This window comes from Hydra vulgaris, chromosome 13, assembly GCF_038396675.1.
Source record: "Hydra vulgaris chromosome 13, alternate assembly HydraT2T_AEP".
Lineage (NCBI taxonomy): Eukaryota > Metazoa > Cnidaria > Hydrozoa > Anthoathecata > Hydridae > Hydra > Hydra vulgaris.
The window spans coordinates 48,004,822-48,028,191 of NC_088932.1; the positions used below are offsets into that span (position 1 = coordinate 48,004,822).

The 23,370-nt window shown below is 27.1% G+C and overlaps 1 protein-coding gene and 2 long non-coding RNA genes across 5 annotated transcripts in view; 2 read left to right on the top strand and 1 right to left on the bottom strand.

Annotated features, from left to right (window-relative positions):
* Positions 1–256: 256 nt before the first annotated feature.
* LOC136090225 (uncharacterized) lies at positions 257–1,127 on the top strand. Its single transcript, XR_010643268.1, has 3 exons — positions 257–498; positions 568–636; positions 945–1,127. It is a non-coding gene; the product is annotated as an uncharacterized LOC136090225 (long non-coding RNA).
* A 1,574-nt stretch (positions 1,128–2,701) lies between these two features.
* On the bottom strand, positions 2,702–3,567 carry LOC136090112 (uncharacterized). Its single transcript, XR_010643180.1, has 3 exons — positions 3,329–3,567; positions 3,191–3,259; positions 2,702–2,884 (listed from the first exon to the last, which is right to left on the bottom strand). It is a non-coding gene; the product is annotated as an uncharacterized LOC136090112 (long non-coding RNA).
* A 6,294-nt stretch (positions 3,568–9,861) lies between these two features.
* LOC100210806 (cotranscriptional regulator ARB2A homolog) overlaps positions 9,862–23,370 on the top strand; it is a 31,621-nt gene continuing 18,112 nt past the window's right edge. Inside the window, exons 1-5 of one of the 3 annotated variants that reach the window (XM_065816419.1) lie at positions 9,862–9,979; positions 14,708–14,770; positions 17,625–17,725; positions 20,615–20,680; positions 21,726–21,850. In XM_065816419.1, coding sequence (XP_065672491.1) covers positions 14,719–14,770; positions 17,625–17,725; positions 20,615–20,680; positions 21,726–21,850 — 344 coding nt within the window. In that variant the 5' untranslated portion in view covers positions 9,862–9,979; positions 14,708–14,718. Of the gene's footprint in view, positions 10,120–10,193; positions 10,333–14,707; positions 14,771–17,624; positions 17,726–20,614; positions 20,681–21,725; positions 21,851–23,370 lie in introns of those variants that run through there. The other 2 variants (XM_065816418.1, XM_065816417.1) reach the window with 2 other exon arrangements.

A 23,370-nucleotide genomic window follows, 5' to 3' on the forward strand; every position in this document is an offset into this window, starting at 1 on the left:
TTTTTACCCTGTTGAGATATATTGATAAAACTTTTTTTTTGCTTGAATCAACTTTTGTTGGTGTTTTTTATTGTTGGTGATTTTTATTGTTACCATTTTTAGCAAAAAAAATTAAAAATACAGTTATCTTTTTAATATATAGATATATACTTTGTTATGGTTCTGCTTGTTATTGATACTATTTAATATTACATAAATATTCTTAATGAAATTTGAAATACGAAAAATATGATTGTCTTTTAACAACTTTTCTTTTTATATTTCCGTCTTTACTAGAGATTATTATTAGAAAACATAGACTGCCATTACACCCTACCTAATATAAAAATATATCAATATAAGTAAAAGTGAAAATTTAATCGGCCTTCAGTTTTTACGGCATTTTGCGCGATGTCAAGGCCTGTTATTATAGAAGGCCGTGTGTGTGACGAAAAAGTAAAGACCCAACGTCTACATCATTGAAAAAGTAACGCACCCAACGTCTACATCATTGAAAAAGTAGGTTTTTACATTTTTGTTTTTGTTTTTTTGTTTAACTACTTATCCTAATTGATCACTTTTTTTCAGGATTCTCCTCATGGGTTCAAGCTCATTACGCATAATATGTGTTCAATTACCCATAATACGTTAGTCATTGTAAGTAATAAATTAGGAAATAATTATTTGTGAAATATTGTAGTCATTAATGACTTCAACCTGGCTAATAATTAAAATTGCTCGACTAATAAGGTTCCTTATTAAAATTGCTCTCTCTCTCTCTCTCTCTCTCTCTCTCTCTCTCTCTCTCTCTCTCTCTCTCTCTCTCTCTCTCTCTCTCTCTCTCTCTCTCTTTGCCTCTCTGTCTCTCTGTCTCTCTCTCTCTCTCTCTCTCTCTCTCTATATATATATATATATATATATATATATATATATTTATATATATTTGTATTTATTTTTTTTTTTAGAAAATGTTTGAAGAAAGTTAGAAGATACTAAAAACCTTGGTATTATGCAAGCCGAAGCGATTTAATTAATGCAATCGCCAAAAAACGGCGTGTAAATCGCAAAAGAAAAAATAATATTTTTAATATTCATTTTGGATGTATTGATTAATAGCATTTATTTTAAAATAAATTCATTTTGCAACACGTTTTTTAATTTTATAAAATTTCGTCTTAATAGTTTATGGTAAATCCCACATAGGTTATAGGTGGAAAACATCACATGTAAAAGATCAAAAATGCTACACATTTTGAATACCAAATAGGATAAAGTAGCAAATACCAGATTAAGTTAAGCCTCTCTGAAAGCTTCGATGATTAATTTTAAATTACTATTTAAGTAATTTTTAAATTAAAAGAATTTTAAAAATTATCATAGAAGACTTTCATTTGTCTAGTATTGACTACTTTTATACCATTTGGATTAAAATATGTGGCATTTAAGATCTATAACATGTAGTATTTTCCACCTATATCCCATGTAGGATTTACCACATAAAACCCATGTGGGATTTACCATATGAAACCCACATGGGACAAAATAATAATCCCCATATGGGTTACATATGGTAAAAACCCACGCGTATCCCATATGGGATTTGCCATATGGAATCCATGTGGGATTTACCATATGAAACCCACATGGGACAAAATAATAATCCCCACATGGGTTACATATGGAAAAAATCCACGCGTATCCCATGTGCGCTTTTTCACTGGGAAGGTAGCGTTCTTAATAAAACACTAAGTTTTTTAAATAATTCGACGTCTAATCTTGTAAACTCTCAGCTCTATTCTGGATTTAAAAAAAACCTGCCAGATATGTTGCCATGATTTGTATTGCCGTAACAATGTTAGGTTCTGTCCAAAATAAGTCTTATTTATTGCTTTTCAAAGCTTTATTGTAATCCATAAGAACGTTGTTCAATAGAACTTTAAGGTTATACGTCGTAATTGAACAACTTTCTGTATGGATTACAAAAGAAGTATTGAGAAACAATCAAAAGACGTATTGGAAGCACTACAGTACGGCAAGACAAATCATGGCAACTCTGTAGGTTTTCTTTTAAGTCCAAACAGAGCTGAAGTTTAAAGATTAACGTCGATGTATAAAAAACTTATGTTTTATGTAGAGCGTGTATGGGTTCCCAGTGAAAAAGCGCACATGGGATACGCGTGGATTTTTTCCATATGTAACCCATGTGGGGATTATTATTTTGTCCCATGTGGGTTTCATATGGTAAATCCCACATGGATTCCATATGGCAAATCCCATATGGGATACGCGTGGGTTTTTACCATATGTAACCCATATGGGGATTATTATTTTGTCCCATGTGGGTTTCATATGGTAAATCCCACATGGGTTTTATGTGGTAAATCCTACATGGGATATAGGTGGAAAATACTACATGTTATAGATCTTAAATGCCACATATTTTAATCCAAATGGTATAAAAGTAGTCAATACTAGACAAATGAAAGTCTTCTATGATAATTTTTAAAATTCTTTTAATTTAAAAATTACTTAAATAGTAATTTAAAATTAATCATCGAAGCTTTCAGAGAGGCTTAACTTAATCTGGTATTTGCTACTTTATCCTATTTGGTATTCAAAATGTGTAGCATTTTTGATCTTTTACATGTGATGTTTTCCACCTATAACCTATGTGGGATTTACCATAAACTATTAAGACGAAATTTTATAAAATTAAAAAACGTGTTGCAAAATGAATTTATTTTAAAATAAATGCTATTAATCAATACATCCAAAATGAATATTAAAAATATTATTTTTTCTTTTGCGATTTACACGCCGTTTTTTGGCGATTGCATTAATTAAATCGCTTCGGCTTGCATAATACCAAGGTTTTTAGTATCTTCTAACTTTCTTCAAACATTTTCTAAAAAAAAAAATAAATACAAATATATATAAATATATATATATATATATATATATATATATATATAGAGAGAGAGAGAGAGAGAGAGAGAGAGAGAGAGACAGAGAGGCAGAGAGAGAGAGAGAGAGAGAGAGAGAGAGAGAGAGAGAGAGAGAGAGAGAGAGAGAGAGAGAGAGAGAGAGAGAGAGAGAGAGAGCAATTTTAATAAGGAACCTTATTAGTCGAGCAATTTTAATTATTAGCCAGGTTGAAGTCATTAATGACTACAATATTTCACAAATAATTATTTCCTAATTTATTACTTACAATGACTAACGTATTATGGGTAATTGAACACATATTATGCGTAATGAGCTTGAACCCATGAGGAGAATCCTGAAAAAAAGTGATCAATTAGGATAAGTAGTTAAACAAAAAAACAAAAACAAAAATGTAAAAACCTACTTTTTCAATGATGTAGACGTTGGGTGCGTTACTTTTTCAATGATGTAGACGTTGGGTCTTTACTTTTTCGTCACACACACGGCCTTCTATAATAACAGGCCTTGACATCGCGCAAAATGCCGTAAAAACTGAAGGCCGATTAAATTTTCACTTTTACTTATATTGATATATTTTTATATTAGGTAGGGTGTAATGGCAGTCTATGTTTTCTAATAATAATCTCTAGTAAAGACGGAAATATAAAAAGAAAAGTTGTTAAAAGACAATCATATTTTTCGTATTTCAAATTTCATTAAGAATATTTATGTAATATTAAATAGTATCAATAACAAGCAGAACCATAACAAAGTATATATCTATATATTAAAAAGATAACTGTATTTTTAATTTTTTTTGCTAAAAATGGTAACAATAAAAATCACCAACAATAAAAAACACCAACAAAAGTTGATTCAAGCAAAAAAAAAGTTTTATCAATATATCTCAACAGGGTAAAAATATACAAATCCAAACATATTGAAAGACATATAGGCAAATGAGAAAATAAAAAACATAACTAGTAAATAGCATAATTAATTACAAAACTAATTTTCACATAATTTATGATAGCTTTAGTATTTTGGGAGTGGTAATTAGTGAGTAATTCTTTAGCAGAATATTAGAATATACTCTGCATTGTTTTTTTGTGATTTTAAATTAATATTTAGCAGTAATGAACTAAAACTGAGTAACACAAAATGTTCTGTATAAAGGGTCAGTAGCACCTTGAAAAAAAAAAGCAAAATATTGACCATTAGAAAAGAGCATCAGAAGGAATTTCAAGTCCGCCTCTGTTTAGGCAATACAGATAACTTCCATATTTATAATAATAATTGGTAGAATCATTATAAATTTTTATTTCGCTTTTTTGCACATAGCCAGCTATGTAAACTATAGCCACTAATGTAGATTTATTAACTGAGCTTTCAAGATCATGTATATTATCCAGAAGTTCTTTTTCATCAGTAGAAATATCTCTAAAACATATGTCACAAGTATGACCATCGATACCATCAACAGGAATGTCAAGTTGTAATATCAATTTAGTAAGTTGAATATTCATTTTTTCAAATACAGATTTAACGTTTATAAAGTAAGTACCTCTAGATCCCTGTCAAAGCTTAAAAAAAGCTTTTTCAAGTGGATCTGTTGAAAACCAACCTAATAAGACAAACTTTGCTCCATTACTCATCAAAGTTTCTACAAGATCAACAAAGCCATAACATGAATGCGCTATTGCATTGCTAGTATCTAGCGTAAGCTGTTGTACACGCTTACCTGTAGGTTTCATAAAATTTGACAGTTCAGCAATATCTCGCAGCAGTTGTAACTGTTGATCACCAACTGAGTGGATTTCTTTGCATAATTCATTTCTAAACCGAATGCCAGCACCAGGTGCTTTGACATTAACAACATTCGAAAAAAAATTATTTTTTCAATAAATACAGCAGTACCTTCAAATGCTTTATTTTTAATCTCTGGATGCGTTTTTAATACAGCTACTGTTTTTTTTGCAAAAAATAGACAAACAAAACTTTACAGATTGTCTCTCTATTGGTTTTGGATAAACTGATTTAGCTGTAAGTTTAGAGAGTTTAAAAAGACTATTACACTCAGTTTTATATATAGTTTCTAAATCACTCCACTTAGCCAAAGCCAGTTCTTTATTGTTCAAAAACTGAAGTCTTTTTTGTCAACCAATTGTTTCGTATAGATTCTAGTAGATGCACATAATCATACAATAAATATATACCTGATGTTGTTAACCATGGTTTACTATCAACTGTTTTAAACATTCCAAAAAATCTTTGATTTACACGGTTACCATCAGTAATTATTACCAGTGTCTTACTATTTTCGATATTATTTATAGTATAGACAATTTGTTGACACTGAGCAAACTGAAATTCAGAGGAAAGATTTGCAACAGGTTGAGCTCTTCATATAAATTCTGGACCTCCAAAAAGACATTTAATCATACATGATAAAATTGTTTTAGCTAACTTTTCAGGGTAGTTTACTGCTTGACCAAACAAAGCACCTCTTTGGTAAAGCAATGAAGCTTTGACATAGACCTCATCAATTAGTAGTATGGAAATTCTTTTTAATGGATTTAAATTCATAAAAATACTATTTATGAAACTTAGGTCCTCCATTGAGCTTATTTTTGAAGTCAATCGTGTTAAAGTCCTTATACTTGGCAACTTGTAGTCAATACACAAACAATCATATAAACTTCGTTGTAGTTGTAATTGATATTGTAGTTGAAGTTGAGATAGTCCGACTTGCACAGAGATACACAGCATTTCAAAGGCATTTTTTAAGGTATTTAAAAAAACTAATCGTTAGTTTGACAATATTATTACCTTACAATGTTAACGCCTTAAAACTTACAACGTTATCGTCTTGAAGTTGCGCTATCTAATTTATAAACCAATTAAATTTTAAAGATTTATTAAAAAAGCGCGAACACAAACGTTCGTCTAATGTTAAAAGATGAAAATGTAAACGCAGTATTAGGAATTGGCCTTCAGTTTAACAAATTTGTTGCGCGATGTCAAGGCCTGTTATTATAGAAGACCGCGGTCACACATAATATAATATTCTAAAACTAATAAACAAACATCTAAATTTCTATAAGTAAATTTATTCTTTGATCATTGCCTTTATATCCTATCTTATTTTCATATCATAATCTATTATGGTATTATTTATATAACATATCACAACAATATTATTAAATTTGTGATGTTCAAATATCATATGAACATTCTCTAACATGTTCATATGATATTTGAATATAGTTCTTGAGTATATTATCTGCAAACAATTGACTGATGCAAGTTCAAATGTTGTCAAAAACCAAGCATGCATGCATGGGACACTGCAGTGTCCCACAAAGAAATGCTGGTTTGAAAGTCAAATTTTCTTTATTAAAAAAAAATATTAAAATAGGGGGGAGATAGGAAGGTTTCCGTAATTTTTTTTAGGCTCCAAAACTTTTAACTTTATATATAATAAGGTTCATAAAACTAAGGGACTTACGAAGTAAATTGAGGAACAAAAACACTATATATATATATATATATATATATATATATATATATATATATATATATATATATATATATATATATATATATATACATATATATATATATATATATATATATATATATATATATATATATATATATATATAGTATTTAGGCTATGCCAGTAGATAGAGGGGCAGTGTGAGTTTAACAATAATTAACAATGGGGAGGGAATGTTGAGACCAAAATAATGTCAATTAAAAAATTGAATTAAAAAAAAAAAGTAAATTATTTTATTTAAAAAAAAGTAAAACAATTTATGCTAGCTTTGAGCAGGTTTTAGAGGTGTTTACACCAACAATGTGGTCTAAAAACTTCTAGCTTTTGTTGCTTAAAACTGTAGAGGATCATAGGAAAAACAATTTAAATTCAGAAATTAGCTTGCTTATCTGAAAGAACAATTTGTGTTTTTATTTTTATTTTAGTACTGTTGAGAATAAACGTATAATTGAACCGGAAAAAAATTGATGGTATATGCATTTTTTATATTATATTAACAATTCAGATATACCATCATAATATGATAACAAAAACTGACATCATTTTCAATGGGAGATGGCAAAAAATTGACTGAGTTTGATAAAGGGTGAAGGTGTTCAATAAACCTGGTCATCATCTGACATCATTATGCATAGATGATCCTATGATTTAGGTAAAATAAGTAATCAATTTGCCATATTTCTCTTTAGAAAGTGTAAGAAAAAAGCATTGTTATGATGAGAACCTACCTATTGAGCAAGCTTTGACCACCTATTTTATAAATTTGAGAGACAGAAGTGGAAGTGCGAATCGCAAAAGAACTAATAACAATGCTCTAAATTGATTTTAACTTTGTAGACTAACATTAATATAGTATTTAGAAATAATAAATGAAGTTTACATGATTTTTATAATTTGTATTTATTTCCATTAATTATCAGTTGTCAGTCTCTATTTTATAAAATGAATTAAAAAACTATTTATTTATAGTATAATTTTAATACATAAATACTAGTTTCCTAATGCTATTATTATCACAATGTTAATGGTATTCATTTTAAAGTGAAATTTTGTATCAATTTTATTGTTTTAATGTTGTATGTATATGTATATATATATATATATATATATATATATATATATATATATATATATATATATATATATATATATATATATTTTTACTTTATTTAAAATGACATTTGATATACAACAAACCCCTACAAAGCTTTCAATAATTCAGTTATGATACAATCTGAGTTATTGAAATGTAATAAATTTAACATCAATAGAAAAGTAAAGCTGTCATCATTTAAAATGTAAAGGGTGTTGTCAAAATATGTTGAAAATAAAATTAACAAATAAAATCACGTTCATCAATGATAAACATTCTTACTGTAGTAAGAAATAGTACTAATTAACAAATTTGAACAAATAAATATAAAATTAACAAAAACAATTAATAAATAAGAACTTTAACTTGAACTTTAACTAAATCTTAAACTTGAATTAATTGGTACTAATTTGTTCAAGCATAACCTTAAAAAATAAGTTTCTATAACAAATTATATGTATAACTAGTTATACATATAGTTAACTATCAGGAGTTATATGTATAACTATATCAGGAGTTATATGTATAACTATATTAGGAGTTATATGTATAACTATATCAGGAGTTATATGTATAACTATATGCATTTTAAAGTATACTATTTTATTTAAACATTACTTTAGATTATATTACTTTAAAAACTGGACCCAGAGGCTTTATTCCCAATAACACTGTGGTACTCCAGATTAAAAATTGAAAAGTTTCTGTTAATATCCTGTTTTTGTTCCTCAATGTAGTTTGTAAGTCCCTTAAGTCATAAGGACCTTATTATATCTAAAGTTAAAAGTTTTGGAGCATAAAAAAAGTTACAGAAACTTATCTCCCCCACCACCACCACCCTATTTTTTTCTTTTTTAACAAAGAAAATTGGGAATTCTTTGACTTTCAAACCTGAATTTTTTTTGTGGGACACTGTAGTGTCTCATGCATGCATGCTTGGTTTTTGACAACATTTGAACTTTCATCAGTTAATTGTTAGCAGATAATATACTCAAGATCTATATTCAAATAACTATTATATTATCCTAATGATACGTCTATTTGCACAAAACTTAATCTTATTTCTATAAAGAAAGATAAACATTATTCGTGGTACTTATATACTTGCTTGCCATTCTCTATATTAATATAAAATATTTTCACACAATATAAATGTAACGCAATGCAATGTCGATTTAAAATTTTCTTTTTTTTAGTTTTTTTTAAAAAGTTTTTTTTTTTAGTTTCCAGCTTTCAAATAAATTCCCATGCAAATCCCACATGAAACCCACGTGGGATTTCCCATGTGTGTAAATACCATATGGTTCCCACATGTAACCCATGTGGGATTACCCACATGGGTTTAAGGTGACAAATTTCCATACGGATACCACATGGGAAAATCCGTCCCACGTAAATCCCATCAATCCCACACGGAACCCACGCGGAACCCATGTGGGACGCGGTTTTATTTTTCACTGGGTTGTGGCCATGATATTGACTGTGTCAAATTTGAAAAACTTTGTTCTGAAACTGGGACTTTATATTTATACTCATATTCGTGGTACTACACTGCACAAAATTTTAATATATAGTATGGAAGTTATAAAGTTGCGTATTCTTCCAATACGCCAGCTCTCGGAAGAATCTTTGAAGCACAAAATAAAGATTGTTGGAGATTTTGAGAACATCATACAAGAGAAAAGTCTTGTATTTCAAAAAATATGGATTTTTCTAGATATGCTCTTGATAACTGATATGACCCTGTTATCAATTCACTTAGAGAACTGCCTGAAAAAAGAAGCAAAAATTTGCCAGTAAATGTTTTGAATTTGATTGATTTCAATAATAGATAATTTTAATTTTTCCGATGAATCATTAAATATTTTAAATGATTTTTCTGAAGATTCAAGTAATTAGTGTTCAGAGGATACAAATAACGAGTTTTCTGATAACTAAAAATAAAATTTTTAATACAATATTATATATTCTTGCTTTTAAAATATACTTTTTATTTCGTACTTCATTTTTTCATTATAACAGTAGTTGCTGCCATGAGGGAGTTTCGGGGGAGGGTAGGTTGTAGCCAAGGGGGTTTGCCCCCTTTTTTCCGCAAATAAAAATTCTAAGTTATTAAAGGTACTTATTCAACAAAACAACCTTTTACTACTAGAACAAGTGAATTAGTGAAGATAATATTTTTGTCCAGCTAGATTGTATGAGACGATATTCACTGTGCAGCGCCACAATCCCTACTCCCAGACTATGTTTTTACTGAGTCACTTTTTAGATTTTAGGCCATGTGATTTCCCAATGTGACTAAAATGTTACAATGTTTTGACAAGGGGGAGGGGAGGGGATCAAATACAGTCAAAAATCGCGTCACGTAATTTCTGGACGACCCTGAAGAAAAAATCTCATACAAAAATAAAAACAAAAGATCTGTAAGATACTGTTCTTATGTAAATAAACTATAATGAGCTAGAATTTAAGTGTAAGCTTCTAAAAATAAAAACAAAGTTTATGCGCTCCCTCAACATTAAGAAAGTGAATTTTTCATTTATTGTTAGTTTTTTTATCAAAGGTCGGTTTCTAGTTTGTCAAAAAATTTTTGTTTAGTGTAACATACTTATAATAATATATAAATTCGAATCTTCAAAAAAAATGTTTTCGTTAATGATAAATAAGAGAATTCTCAACTTTTTTGATACCGTTAATTGCATTTATAAGTTACAACATTGGTTTAAACTTGTGCATTTTACATGTCGTCCACTTTTTGGTTTCACAAAGACTATAAGTAAGGTTCTAGTTAAAGGGATTTACTTGCAGTATCTTTCTTGATTCCAAAGATTATTTTATTCTGTAAACATGACGCCCAAATATATATTATTTTCAAGTGATCTTTAATTTTTTTTAAATGCTCCATTAAGGGGCCATAATTTTATTAGGAGATCATTTTTAATAATTTCTCTGTGATCATAAAAATCATCCTAAATTAATCATAATCAAATTAAATCTTTTTTAAATAACCACAACCACGCTATTACTTTTGATATTTTAAACATAAATTTGCTTGCTAATTAATGCTCAAATATTCATTTGAAACCAATTTAAATGTTGGAGCTGGTTTGTTTTTAACCATTCTTTAATCGGTTGTTGCCTCGAAATGACTGTTTCATACAAAAAATACAATTTTATCACTTAAAAAGCATGTTTTATGCTAAATATCTGTTGAAAATAATATCTGTTGTATTTAATTAACATAGTTGTTTGTTTCATATAAAATTTGTAATTCATGCTGTAGCTGATAATTCTCTGAAAAATCTCTTAGTATATTAAAAAATCTTTATAACCAAATTTCAGTTTAAGAAAATAAGTTTTGCAATGTATGAATGTAAATCAATAAAAGAAATGCTCTATATATTCACTCAAAGTAATTGTCTAAATAACTATTTGTGATTCATTGGCTTTTCAATTGAATTTCATTTTGTCAATCTTTACCAATTGTTATTTTATTTCATATCTAAATTTTATTGTTATTAAATGTTATTTTACTTCATATCTAAAAATATCCTTAAACAATCAAAACCTACGCATTTAACACATCTAAAAATTATTCTGTATTATTAAAAAATTACATGTAATATGTTTTTGATGTTGAGTGCAGTACTTCCAGAGACATGTTGGTTTTAAACTCCAGGAATAGATCCAGCATTTTTTGATATTTGATAAAATTTTCAGACATGGAACAAGCTCCAAGCATTTACATGTTTATACTTATGTCAAATAAGGATGCTTTGCAAAATAAAAAAGCCCTAAAATTTTGGCCGCAACTGCCCCAAGCACATACATTTAATTATATATATATATATATATATATATATATATATATATATATATATATATATATATATATATATATATATATATATATATATATATATATATATATATATATATATATATATATATATATATATATATATATATATATATATATATATATATATATATATATATATAATTAAATGTATGTGTTGGTATGTGTGTGTATATTAATTTATATTATATGTCTATATGTTTTGATCATTCAGTTTATGTAAGAACTCAACTCTAGTTTTAGTAATAAAGTGGGGTAACAAATGCTATCCATTAATAATAAATATTTCGAGGTATTTTATGAAAATGTGGGACAATATTTCAACATATGTAACTCACCATCTCAGATTTTTTTATGCTTTGTGAAAAATAAATAATAAATGCTGATATGTAGATGTAGACTTTAGTCTTGGTCTTGAGATTTCTTGAAACTCATACTTAACTGTCTTGGTCTCAAAGCTTGGAGTCGTGGTTTCAGACCTTTACTTTTTACCTTGCCTTGTAACTCCTTGATCTTTACAAAAAATATCAACACAATGAATTGATTAGTAGCTATTAATGAATTGTCACTACTAAGATTAACATGTTATATAAGTTATGAAATCAAGTGATACTTAGTTGTCTGTTTTACTTCTTAGATAGTACTTAAATTAAAAATTTACATAATTTATATAAGTACTTTTTACTAAGTACTTAAAATATGTACACTTTAATTTTTTATTTTTGTATTTATAGTATGTGGCTCAGATAGTTACTAAAAATAACAACCTGCGTGTCTGCTGTATATGCAGTACTCTTTGTTTCACAATGTCTTAAAATCTTAATTTCTTATTGCAACATTTTATTTTTAACAATACAAGAAACCTGTTAGTTTTCTATTATTATATAAATTATATATTGTAGACTGCAACAGTGCACTGTACAATTTTCAATACCATAATTGTGTTATACATGTATAATTATGTTTTATTATAGAGTAATGGGTAGAAATGGTAAAATGATACAACAGCTAAAGGCCTTATAGTGTAAATGCATGTTTGAGCACAATTCTTATTGTATTAAATTTCTAAGAATCTAAGTCCTGATCTTGGTCTTGTGAAAAAGTATTGGTAGTCTCTAAGTGACTTTTTGATAGTCTTGAAGTCTTGGTCTTAGGCCTTGGTCTTGACCTTTACTGTCTTGACTACATCTCTGGATAAATATGTTTGATGCTGTTAAAATCTAGCATCTACAGCTGTTAGGTTCTCTCTTGAGTCAAAAATAAAGATTCAATTTATATTTATAACTCTGTCTACTGACTGAGAATTGAAACAATAAATGCTACAACTTTTAGAAAAATTATAGCATTTATTGTACAATACATGCCTTTACTCCAATGTTTAAAAATACTCACGCTAAAGTTGATGTTTTAGTTTGCTTAAAAAAGTTGTAATTTGTGTTCTTAATATATAGTGAAACATTGTAACATGATTTAATAAAAATTATGTACTGTGAATAATAATTTTCATACAGTTTTTGTTAAAAAACTATTTATTACACATTTTACTATTACTTACCACTACTACAGTTTTCTTTTTAAAAGCATGTCTTTTTACATAGGGTGCTATATGCTTAGTTAATCAGTGTTTTAAGAGGTAAACTATGCTTAAATTATGTTTGTTTAAGTTCTTTATCAAGTTTAATTATGAAGTCTAGAGCAGGTCTTAGGTTTCTTTTACATTTTTACATATTTATTATATAATGGATCATATACAACATGTTTTTAGAGTCATTGTAGCTTTTTTCTGTAAAAAGATTCCTTATAGAAAAGACATTTATTTTATAGTTACTTTGATTTGTTTTATATTCCTTGCAAGTATTATTGACCCATTAACATCTTTATTAGGGTAGCATTTTCTCACTTGAGTTTTTTAGATATTTTTACTTATGCTTATAAAATGTGAAAATTTAAGGTTAATTTAAAGATAAAACAAAAAAAAAGTTTTGTCCAAGTAGGCTTAAGACCTGTTTAAAACATTTAAAACATGTATGAAAACATATTAAGAAAATTTTATAGATGTCTTAAACATATACTCTGCCCACTGGGGTGTATTTATCTAATATTTGTGTAATTATAATATGAGGCTTAACAATTCAAAAGCAATTATCTCTGCTTGGCCAGTGAAAGTTTTGGATAAATAAGTATGAATTTTACAAGGCTATATTTTTTAAAATCCTCCTGGTCTGAGAGCGCATTTTATGGAATAAATAGATGGAAACCTCTTGTACCAGATAAGGTTTTTATCATAAATAATCAGGTAGTTATTGGTTTGTGGGTTAAAAAAATCTTCATCCTTTAAAAATTTTTTAGTGGATACTCATAAGAAAAAATTTCTTATTTAACTGTACTAAACATAAGCTTTACATTCTAGTATTTTGTATAGATGCATTTAATATGGGTTCCTTCTTGTCCAGCTCGGATCAATTGAGGTTTTAAATGGGAAAATTTGAAGAAACCTTTTTTGGAATGAGGATGTTCTAAGCTGAATTCAGCAAATTAAATCCTGTGTTAAATACCTTTTTTAGTTTTAAGTTCCTTTGTCTTAGGAACACATTTTAAAGTCAGGTGCTATTACTAAACCAATTGAACACATGATTTTTTCCATTTGAATATTGATTTCTCACATTCCACGCATAGTTATAGAAATTTAAAATGGTTAAAAGTGTTCTGGGGTATACCCAGTACACTTTTAACCATTTTTCTTTATAAAAAAAAGTTGCACAATTTAAAACTGATAATTTTACCTTTTATGTTAGTTTGATGCTTCTTTATTGGGTTAGTAACTAGCAAATGTGTTAAGTAAGAGTTGCTTATAATAAAAGCAAATTTTAATATTAGCATTCAATATTGATAACCCATATCTTCAAAATAATAATTCTCTTTACCTTAAAAGTATCTCTTAACCCATTTGTTTTATTATATATTTTATAACAATTATTTAATAAAATACCAACTATGCACTATTTCTTTTTAATTTTATTTAAATTTTATGTGTCAACTATAAATATGCACAAAACACGGACTTATTTAAAACTGTTATTTTAAACTGAAAAGCCTATGTATATTGTATTTTTGTCATTTATAATTTTATATTGAATATACTTTGAAATTCTGATTGTTTTGTTATGGTGACCATTTTGACAAAGAATGAAAAAAATCCAAACTAGTGCGTAACAAGTTTCCCACTGTATCATGGACCTTTATTACCTTTATTGTTATTTAGAAACATCAATGATTTTTTTTTTTTTTTAAGGAATAATTTCAATGAACTCTGGGAAGAAATCTTTGAAGGATTTTGGTTACTCATTCAATGAAGGTTTTTTTTTTTTTAATTTAAAATGTTTGTAATTAGTATTTTAATTAAAAAATTTAATTTATACAAAAATATTTTGAATAAAATTGAAATAGTAGACAAAATATTCTTTTAAATTGTTTTGCAGTTAAAAATAATAATTTTTTCAAAGTTTCATCAAATTTTGAGCTGCTAAAATTCACTATTTAAGTCTATTGTTATCATATTAGCATCCTTGTTACCAAACTTACATTAGGGTCAAATCATTATATTTCAACCAATTTAAAGAAAACTTTGTGGGGCACCATCTCTAATTTTCCTGATTTTTACATATTGTAATGTGCATCATGTAGATAGGTTAAACTTGAAATTTCAGACTTCCAAGTACAACGGTTCGGAAGTTATAGCCTTACAAACATGAGACAGTGGCCCCCCTCGATTTACAAATGGTCAAAACAGACTACTTTAGAGCTGTATAACTTTTTTCTCACTTTCAACAAGTGTCTCATTTTTTCTAGAACTATTTTCTGGATAGTTCTCTCTTTAAAAAAGTGGTTTTTATTAACTTGTGTTAAATTAGAAAAAAATTATGACCTCCTCAACTTTGGAAAAAATCATAAAATTGCTAAAATATGCCACAATGAAACTAACTGTAGCATTATTCTGTTCATCCACAAGTTTTTACAGATAGCTTTTCTATCTGTAATCAGCAAATATACAATGTAATGGTCTTAAAAGGGAGTTAACAAAAGTTAAATAAATTACTAAAAGTTAATTGATTTTGATTGGTGCTACCCCCTCCCCCTCACCTTAGTGAGTGGGGGGGGGGGAGGGGTCCAGACTACATAAACACCACTGATTACCTATAATAAAATAGAATTTAAAGAAATACTGGTTTCATTTTGAAATTAATTTAGATATTTAGGTATTAAGTACCTAAATATCTAAATTCATTTAGAGACCTTTATTTGAACCATAATGAAGGTCTCTAATAAGTTACTGCCCCCTTTATTTATGCCCCTATCTACTATAAAGACCAGATCAAGGAGAGGACAACCAACCATATCTTTCCTTTTATTAAGAAATGACTTATAATTAGTTGCACCCTTTACATAGGCCAGTTGGCAGATCAGAGGGGCACTGATTTCTAGTAACATACAACGGTTGATGATTGAAAAATAGGGTGATTTAAAAATGCTGCCATTTTTGGTGTGGATTTGACAAGTTTATAATGTTTTACATTTTCAGATAGTTAGATCTAATGGTCTTATATGCTGTTAATCTTAGATCAAAACAAAGTGTTGGAAAAATTTACAAGCATCTCAAAATGGCTGAAAATTGGACTTTTTAGGCGAGTGGACATTTTGCTTTTAGATATATTTAAGCTCTAAACTGCAATATTTTGCCCATTTATTGCAGACAGTAGTAGCTAATCAGGAAACCTATCTGTAAAGACTTATGGATGAACAAAATAATGCTACAGTTAGTTTCATTGTGGCATATTTTAGCAATTTTATGATTTTTTCCAAAGTTGAGGAGGTCATAATTTTTTTCTAATTTAACACAAGTTAATAAAAACCACTTTTTTAAAGAGAGAACTATCCAGAAAATAGTTCTAGAAAAAATGAGACACTTGTTGAAAGTGAGAAAAAAGTTATACAGCTCTAAAGTAGTCTGTTTTGACCATTTGTAAATCAAAGGGGGCCACTGTGTCATGTTTGTAAGGCTATAATTTCCGAACCGTTGTACTTGGAAGTCTGAAATTTCAAGTTTAACCTATCTACATGATGCACATAACAATATGTAAAAATCAGGAAAATCAGAGATGGTGAGCCACAGGCCATTGGTTGAAGTATAATGATTTGACTCATTAATAAAATCTATGTTTTGTGAATTTCTACAGAGGGTTTTAGAATTGGTGTCTTACAATATATTTAATTAAGTTAGTAAAAATTTATACTACAAGCAATATTTGGGTGCATCAAAAACCCCTACTTTCAAAAAAAAATTTCACCCCTCTTTTTAAAACTGCTAATTGGTTCTGGCAAGCAACTCTTGCCAGAACCAATTAGCAGTTTTAAAAATAGGGGTGATTAACTTGATTTTTCTAAAATTGTAATTGGGTTTGGGAGGGGGCTACCTTAAATATTAATTTTTGCAATGAGACCCTAAATGCCGGAAGAAAGCCTTTTGTTATCAAAACTTTAGAAAAATTATAAAAATAATAAATCACTTTATATAAAATATTTGCTTTGGATTTTACTGCATAGAAAAATTTTTTTTTAACTAAAATGAAAAAAGCACATAGTTACAAGATTTTTTGATTATAAATATTTTTTTCTGATATTTTTTATAAAGTATGATTTTTTTTTTTTAAATCTCATACAATTTTGCTTCTTTTGAGGCCCATCATTATATATTTCGAAAATAATTTTTTTTAAATGACATTAAGGGCTTCTCCACAAGCAAACAGTTTCTTTACTTTTTTATTGGATTCTAGATTTATGAGTTGAGATAAAATGTTAATATTCTAGTTTATAAATTTAATATTTTAATAAAAAACTTGAAAGAGTTTCATATATATTGTACATAATTTATTGTACATAAAAATAATATATTGTCCATAAAAAACAAAACGTTTTCAAAATTTATCTCTAAAACTTTATTTATAACTAAAAAAAAAAAATTACAGTAAGGCATTTAAAAACGTTTTTATAATTTTAATTTTAGTTTAGGTTTTGATATGTATTTTTTTTTTTAATTGAATAATTTTTGATGAACCAAGCCTTTCCTGATCTTAAGAACTAATTATTTATTTTAAAAAAATTAACTATTTATTTTAAAAACATTAGTTTTATTTTACTTTATCTTACTTTAGCAGGTCAGTTAAAAAACATTATAACTAATGAGCCATTCGTGTTTGATGTTTACAATGGAAATCGAAAAAAAAATCAACAACATTACGAACAACTAGGAGAGGTAAGAACTGTTTAGTTATTATACAGTTTATTGTGCATTGCTAATAATTTATTGTTATTTTTTTTAAGTTATAATAAAAATTGATAAACAAAATATTTAGCATTACATTTTTAAAGAATATTTTAAATAGATTATGCTTTGCAAAAATATATTAAATTTAATTAAATATATATATATATATATATATATATATATATATATATATATATATATATATGAACATATATATATATATATATATTTGAATATATATGAATATATATATTATATATATATATATATATATATATATATATATATATATATATATATGAACATATATATATATATATTTGAATATATATGAATATATATATAAATATATATATATATATATATATATATATATATATATATATATATATGAATATGGATTTAAATATATATATATATATATATATATATATATATTCATATATATTCAAAAAAAAATATATATATATATATATATATATATATATATATATATATATATACAGGGACTGTATTAGGAAAGTAATTTGGGCAGGGTTAATCCCCATCATTGCAAAATTTAGCGGAAATATTGCCGAATGTAGGTGTTTTTTCGCCTAAAAAAATGTTTGCCATGTATTTGAACTGAATTTTTTTGCCAAAAAAAACATTTGTCATGTATTTAAACTGTATTTGGGCAGTGCCCAAATACAGTTGGCGCTGGCAAAAACAGTCTAGAATATATATATATATATATATATATATATATATATATATATATATATATATATATATATATATATATATATATATATATATATATATATATATATATATATATATATATATATATATATATTAAATAGGGCAAAGTGATCAATTATTCGAAGTTTTTTTTTGCTCTATTAAATAATGGACATTTTTTCAATTTGTTTTGAGTAATTTTTACGATAGTATTCAAGAAAAATCATGCAAATTTTCATTTGAACATAAAATTTAAATAAGTACCAATTAAAATTTTAATAAGTATTTAATGGGTTAGTAAATTAATAGCTAGTTTGCTTTTTCATGGAAAATTAAATATTGATTATTGACTAAATGTTACATCTTAGATGTAACAAGTTTGATTTTTTTTTTAATTTTAACAATAAAATCACTCAATAAAAAATAACTGGGGCGTAAGTGCTTACCTCCAATTGGGTAAATAAGTAATAAAAAAAAGAAAAATTTTTCTATAAAATTGTAGTATCTTGGCCTTTATTTTAATTAATAATCTTTACATACATACATACATACATACAGGGACAAAATGAGTTTTACTTGGTAAAGGAATTTTTTCAACAGCTATTCCTTATAATAAATCAGAAGAAGTATTTTTGATTGAGTTCTGCTTTATTCAAAAGTCTTTGTATGCAAAATAAAAGTTCTCAGAAATATCAAACCCATTTTGAAAACCGAAATTAAAAGAAGTCAGTTTTGCTCAAAAGTTAAGCATTCCATAACATTTATTCTGTGTTGTTATCCAGTTGATCTAAATTCACATCAACCTTTTCTAGTCCAGAGTAGATGCTTGTAATTTCAGTTGTCTTAATGCCATTGTCAATAAGAGTAGAACTTGAATTAGAATCTACTTGTTTTTTAAAAGTTTCACTCAGTAATTTATAAGATGGCAAATTTATGGTATTTGTTTTGCAGGAATGGAAACTTGATTCTAATAAACTTTTATTTTCTAGTAACTGGTAGGCAGAATAAAGTGAATTTGGCAAATAAGCGTCATACGAAATAGCAGAAGGATTATAGGGAAAAATACAACATCACTAAAAACCAGAAATAATGTTTGCAGCTGTGAATGCTTGATCCCAAGCTTTTTTAGAATAATCCACAAAAGTTTGACTTATTGACTGTAACAGAGTAGGTATTCATTAAATCGTGACAGTAAGTATTGTGGTAAGTTTTATTTTGGGCCGAATACTCACAGTGTAGTAGCTGCAACCAGTGGGATCAATTTGGTGGCATCTCAACAATTTTAATGTTGTTGTTAATAGCAACTGATAATAGTTCAACTGAATTATAATAAGAACCATGACCATCAAAAATGTATTTATAAGCCAAGATATTCTTCAATTCCTTGCTTAGTCCACCCAGTCTCCATAACACTCTATTTTGAACCACTTGGTGCATCTCTAGTATTAAAATCTTAAAGTTTTACCTTTTAGTATTAGACGTGGAGGTTTCACCAGCAGGTGGAGGTTTCACCAGCAGGTGGAGTTTCACCAGCAGCATTCACAGCTGCAATTACTGTGATGGTTTCTCTTTTTCCTGAAGTACAAGACTGAAGATGTTTGGAACCCTGTGTTGTAATAATTTTAGGTGGTTTAAAGTCTGAAGTCCAGTCTCGTCCATATTTTCAGTAAAAGAAGGCATAACTGGAGCACCAATCTTATTAAAAACTTGTTGTAGTGCAAAAAAATTGTTTGGAAACTTTTTGGCACTAACATGCATTGATGTTAAACAGTTGATCTTCATTCAGCTTTTCTTAAAACCACTTGTAGCGTTCTTAGAACCACTTCTGGCATTCTTAGAAACACTTGTGGCAGTTGGCATTCAATTTCGATGGTTGATAAAGATGATTTAATTTTGTTAGTTGATAAAAATTTTATAAAATTGTTTCCTCATAGTTTTCATTTATCTTTTAATTGAAGTTACAATAACATAAAAAACATTCCTCAATTCTACAAATTTTAATTTTCTTTTAGAACTTTAAAAGGAAAATCTTGCCATCCTAAAACACTTCTAAGTGGGCATTGTCGAATGCTGACCCTAATTCCTAGGACTGATATATACAAATGTATATATATAAATATATTTTTAAGTATTATCAATTTATATATTTAACAGATAATTGATGAGCATATTTACAAACTGCTTGAAGAAGATACAAAATTAATAAAGGTTATTATACCCGTAAGTAATCATTTAATTTTTCACTAACTACAGTACATTTTGTACACTACAGTACATATTTGTAACATAAAGTTGTGCATAGTTTAAAGCTCATTACAATGTGTTTACTACTTTTTATTTGTCTTTTTTTATTCTTTTTTTTTTCTCAAAATTTTATGGTTTAGAGTTTTCTCTGTTTTCATGTTTTCTGATTTATGCAATATACTATTTATGATAAATACAATATATTAACTTTTCCAATTTACTACAGTTTAATCAAATAAAACAATCAAGCACAATTAATTTTTTTAACCATTTTCCTGCTCTTTATTTTTCTACTTTTTTCTTCTCTCTTATATCTTATCTTAATAATTGATTTTTTTGAATTTTTATATAAATTATGTATATTTTTTTTAATATTTTTGTAAAAAATATATATATTTCAATATTTTTTTGTTGTTATTGTATTTTTATTTTCTTTATTTGTACATTTGAACATAGCCACTATTAAGTTAGGATTCACTAAAAAACAAAGAATATTGTTAAAGCAAGGAACCAATCCAAATATGAAAAAGGTATTCCATATAGGGACAAATAAGAGATTTGTAGAGACAGAGAATGGAATCAGGAGTAAGATAATGGGGAGCACGATAAAAAGAAGCAAAATTAGCAGGTTTCATGATCTTGAGACAAACATTGAAGGACTCTCGAACATTTGTTGTTGTTGTTACTCTCTAACATTTTAATAGTTCTATTATGTGAAACTGTCTTATGACTGGCCAGACTTGTTTTAATTTAGATTTTATACTAGAACTTTATAAGTTAATACATAGCCGGAAACATCCCTTAAAAGCCACTTTGTAGCTTTAGAACATATACATAAGTGGTAATAGGGAGTTTTTAAATATTTGTATTATATATTAGTTAATTATTTAATTTATTTAACTATTTATAAAAGTAATTTATTATTATTTTTGCTGTTGTTATTGTTGTTACTACAGGTTATATGTAGTTTGAGAACCTTAATTTTTTAATTAGAATGTTTCTTGTTTCTTTATATTTGAAGTTGGATTGTTCAAATAATGAAGGTTGCTCATTTATTTTTCAAAGTGAAGATGCAATGAGTGCTGAAAAAGTTTTACTCCTCATTCATGGAAGTGGTGTTGTAAGAGCAGGTCAATGGTCACGAAGGTTAGAGTGGTTAACATTTTATAGTATCTTATAGTTCATAGGAAAGTTGTCTTTCTGACAGTTTTATAGAGACAGTCGCAGTTACTTAGAATTACATAGTGACAGTTATTAAGAGAAATTATTGCTACTATTAAAAATTTTATTATAAATTAGCATTTGTAAAAAAAATTATTTCAAAACTGCAATTATAATTATTGTTATAATGTAATTTTAACATGCTAATGTTATAATTACATCAAATAATACTCTTTTAACATTAAAATAATGTTATTTCTAACCAAATTAAAACCTTATTTTGTTATTTCTGAATTATATAACCTTGCGAGCTGTATAACCTTGTGAACTATATATCCTCATGAACCATGTAACCTCATACAACATATAATTTTGTGTTATATTGCTGCTACATCAGGTCATTATATTTTTGAGACAAAACATTGTTGCAATTGTTATTTTGAAGTTAGAATGTTATTAATTTGCGCAAATTTGTCACTATATTTATGCTATAATGATGTTATATTTGTGTTCATTAATAATCTTTTAATTTATTTAACAACACTTATTATTTCTTCAAAAATAAGGTTAGCAAGTAGTATATAATATTTGATAATAGGTAATATATGTTTTAAATTGATTTATAATATGCACTAGGTATTATATAAGTACAATGTTTAAATTAATGTTTAAACCTGTATAAACTAGTTCTATGAAAAAGACTTTAATAAACCATGTTTTTTATGTAGCTAGTTAAGGGTGGTTCAGAAAAAAAATGATTTCATATCTTAGTGGCACTTGCATTTTTATGTTCTTTTTGCTTCGTAAATACACCACAAAAAATTTGAAGAACATCAGAATATTTAGAACTGCCTCATTAACTTAGAAATTTCAGCATTATTAGTCATTTTTAAGAATATTCCAAAAAGGAGAAATTCTATCTACACCTCCCATGGCATATTTTCTTTTTTGAACATTGGTCTGTAAGAAATGTTTGATCTTTTATTTTTATCAGCTTCTATACATAGTGGTGAGCAATATCAAATTTATATCACAATTTACTGAGTTCAAAAATTTATTTACAAAAGACAATTGAACTCCTGCACAATAATAGAAGAATATATAGGTGGTAGAACAGTTCCTGACACAAGGATGTATCAACATTTTATTACTATTAGTTTAAATAAATAGTTAGAATTTATTATTCCTGCAATAATATGTTTTGATACTTAAAATGAACAATGTTTTGAGCATGGTATGGAACAAAAATTAATCATTTGAAAAATCTTAAAAGTATTTAAAAGAAATGTTGCTAATGTAAACCACTTTAGTTCTGTATGTATTTAAGAGAAATGTCACGAATGTAAACCGCTTGTAGACTTGGTTTTGAGACATCATTTTATTAGACTGTAACTAAATAAGTTTGTAAATCAAAGTTGCAAAGCAATCTATACAAAAAATAGTGTTATAAATTACCTGAAATACATGGAAATCATGCATCAAACGCTTTTTAGTGGAGACATTTC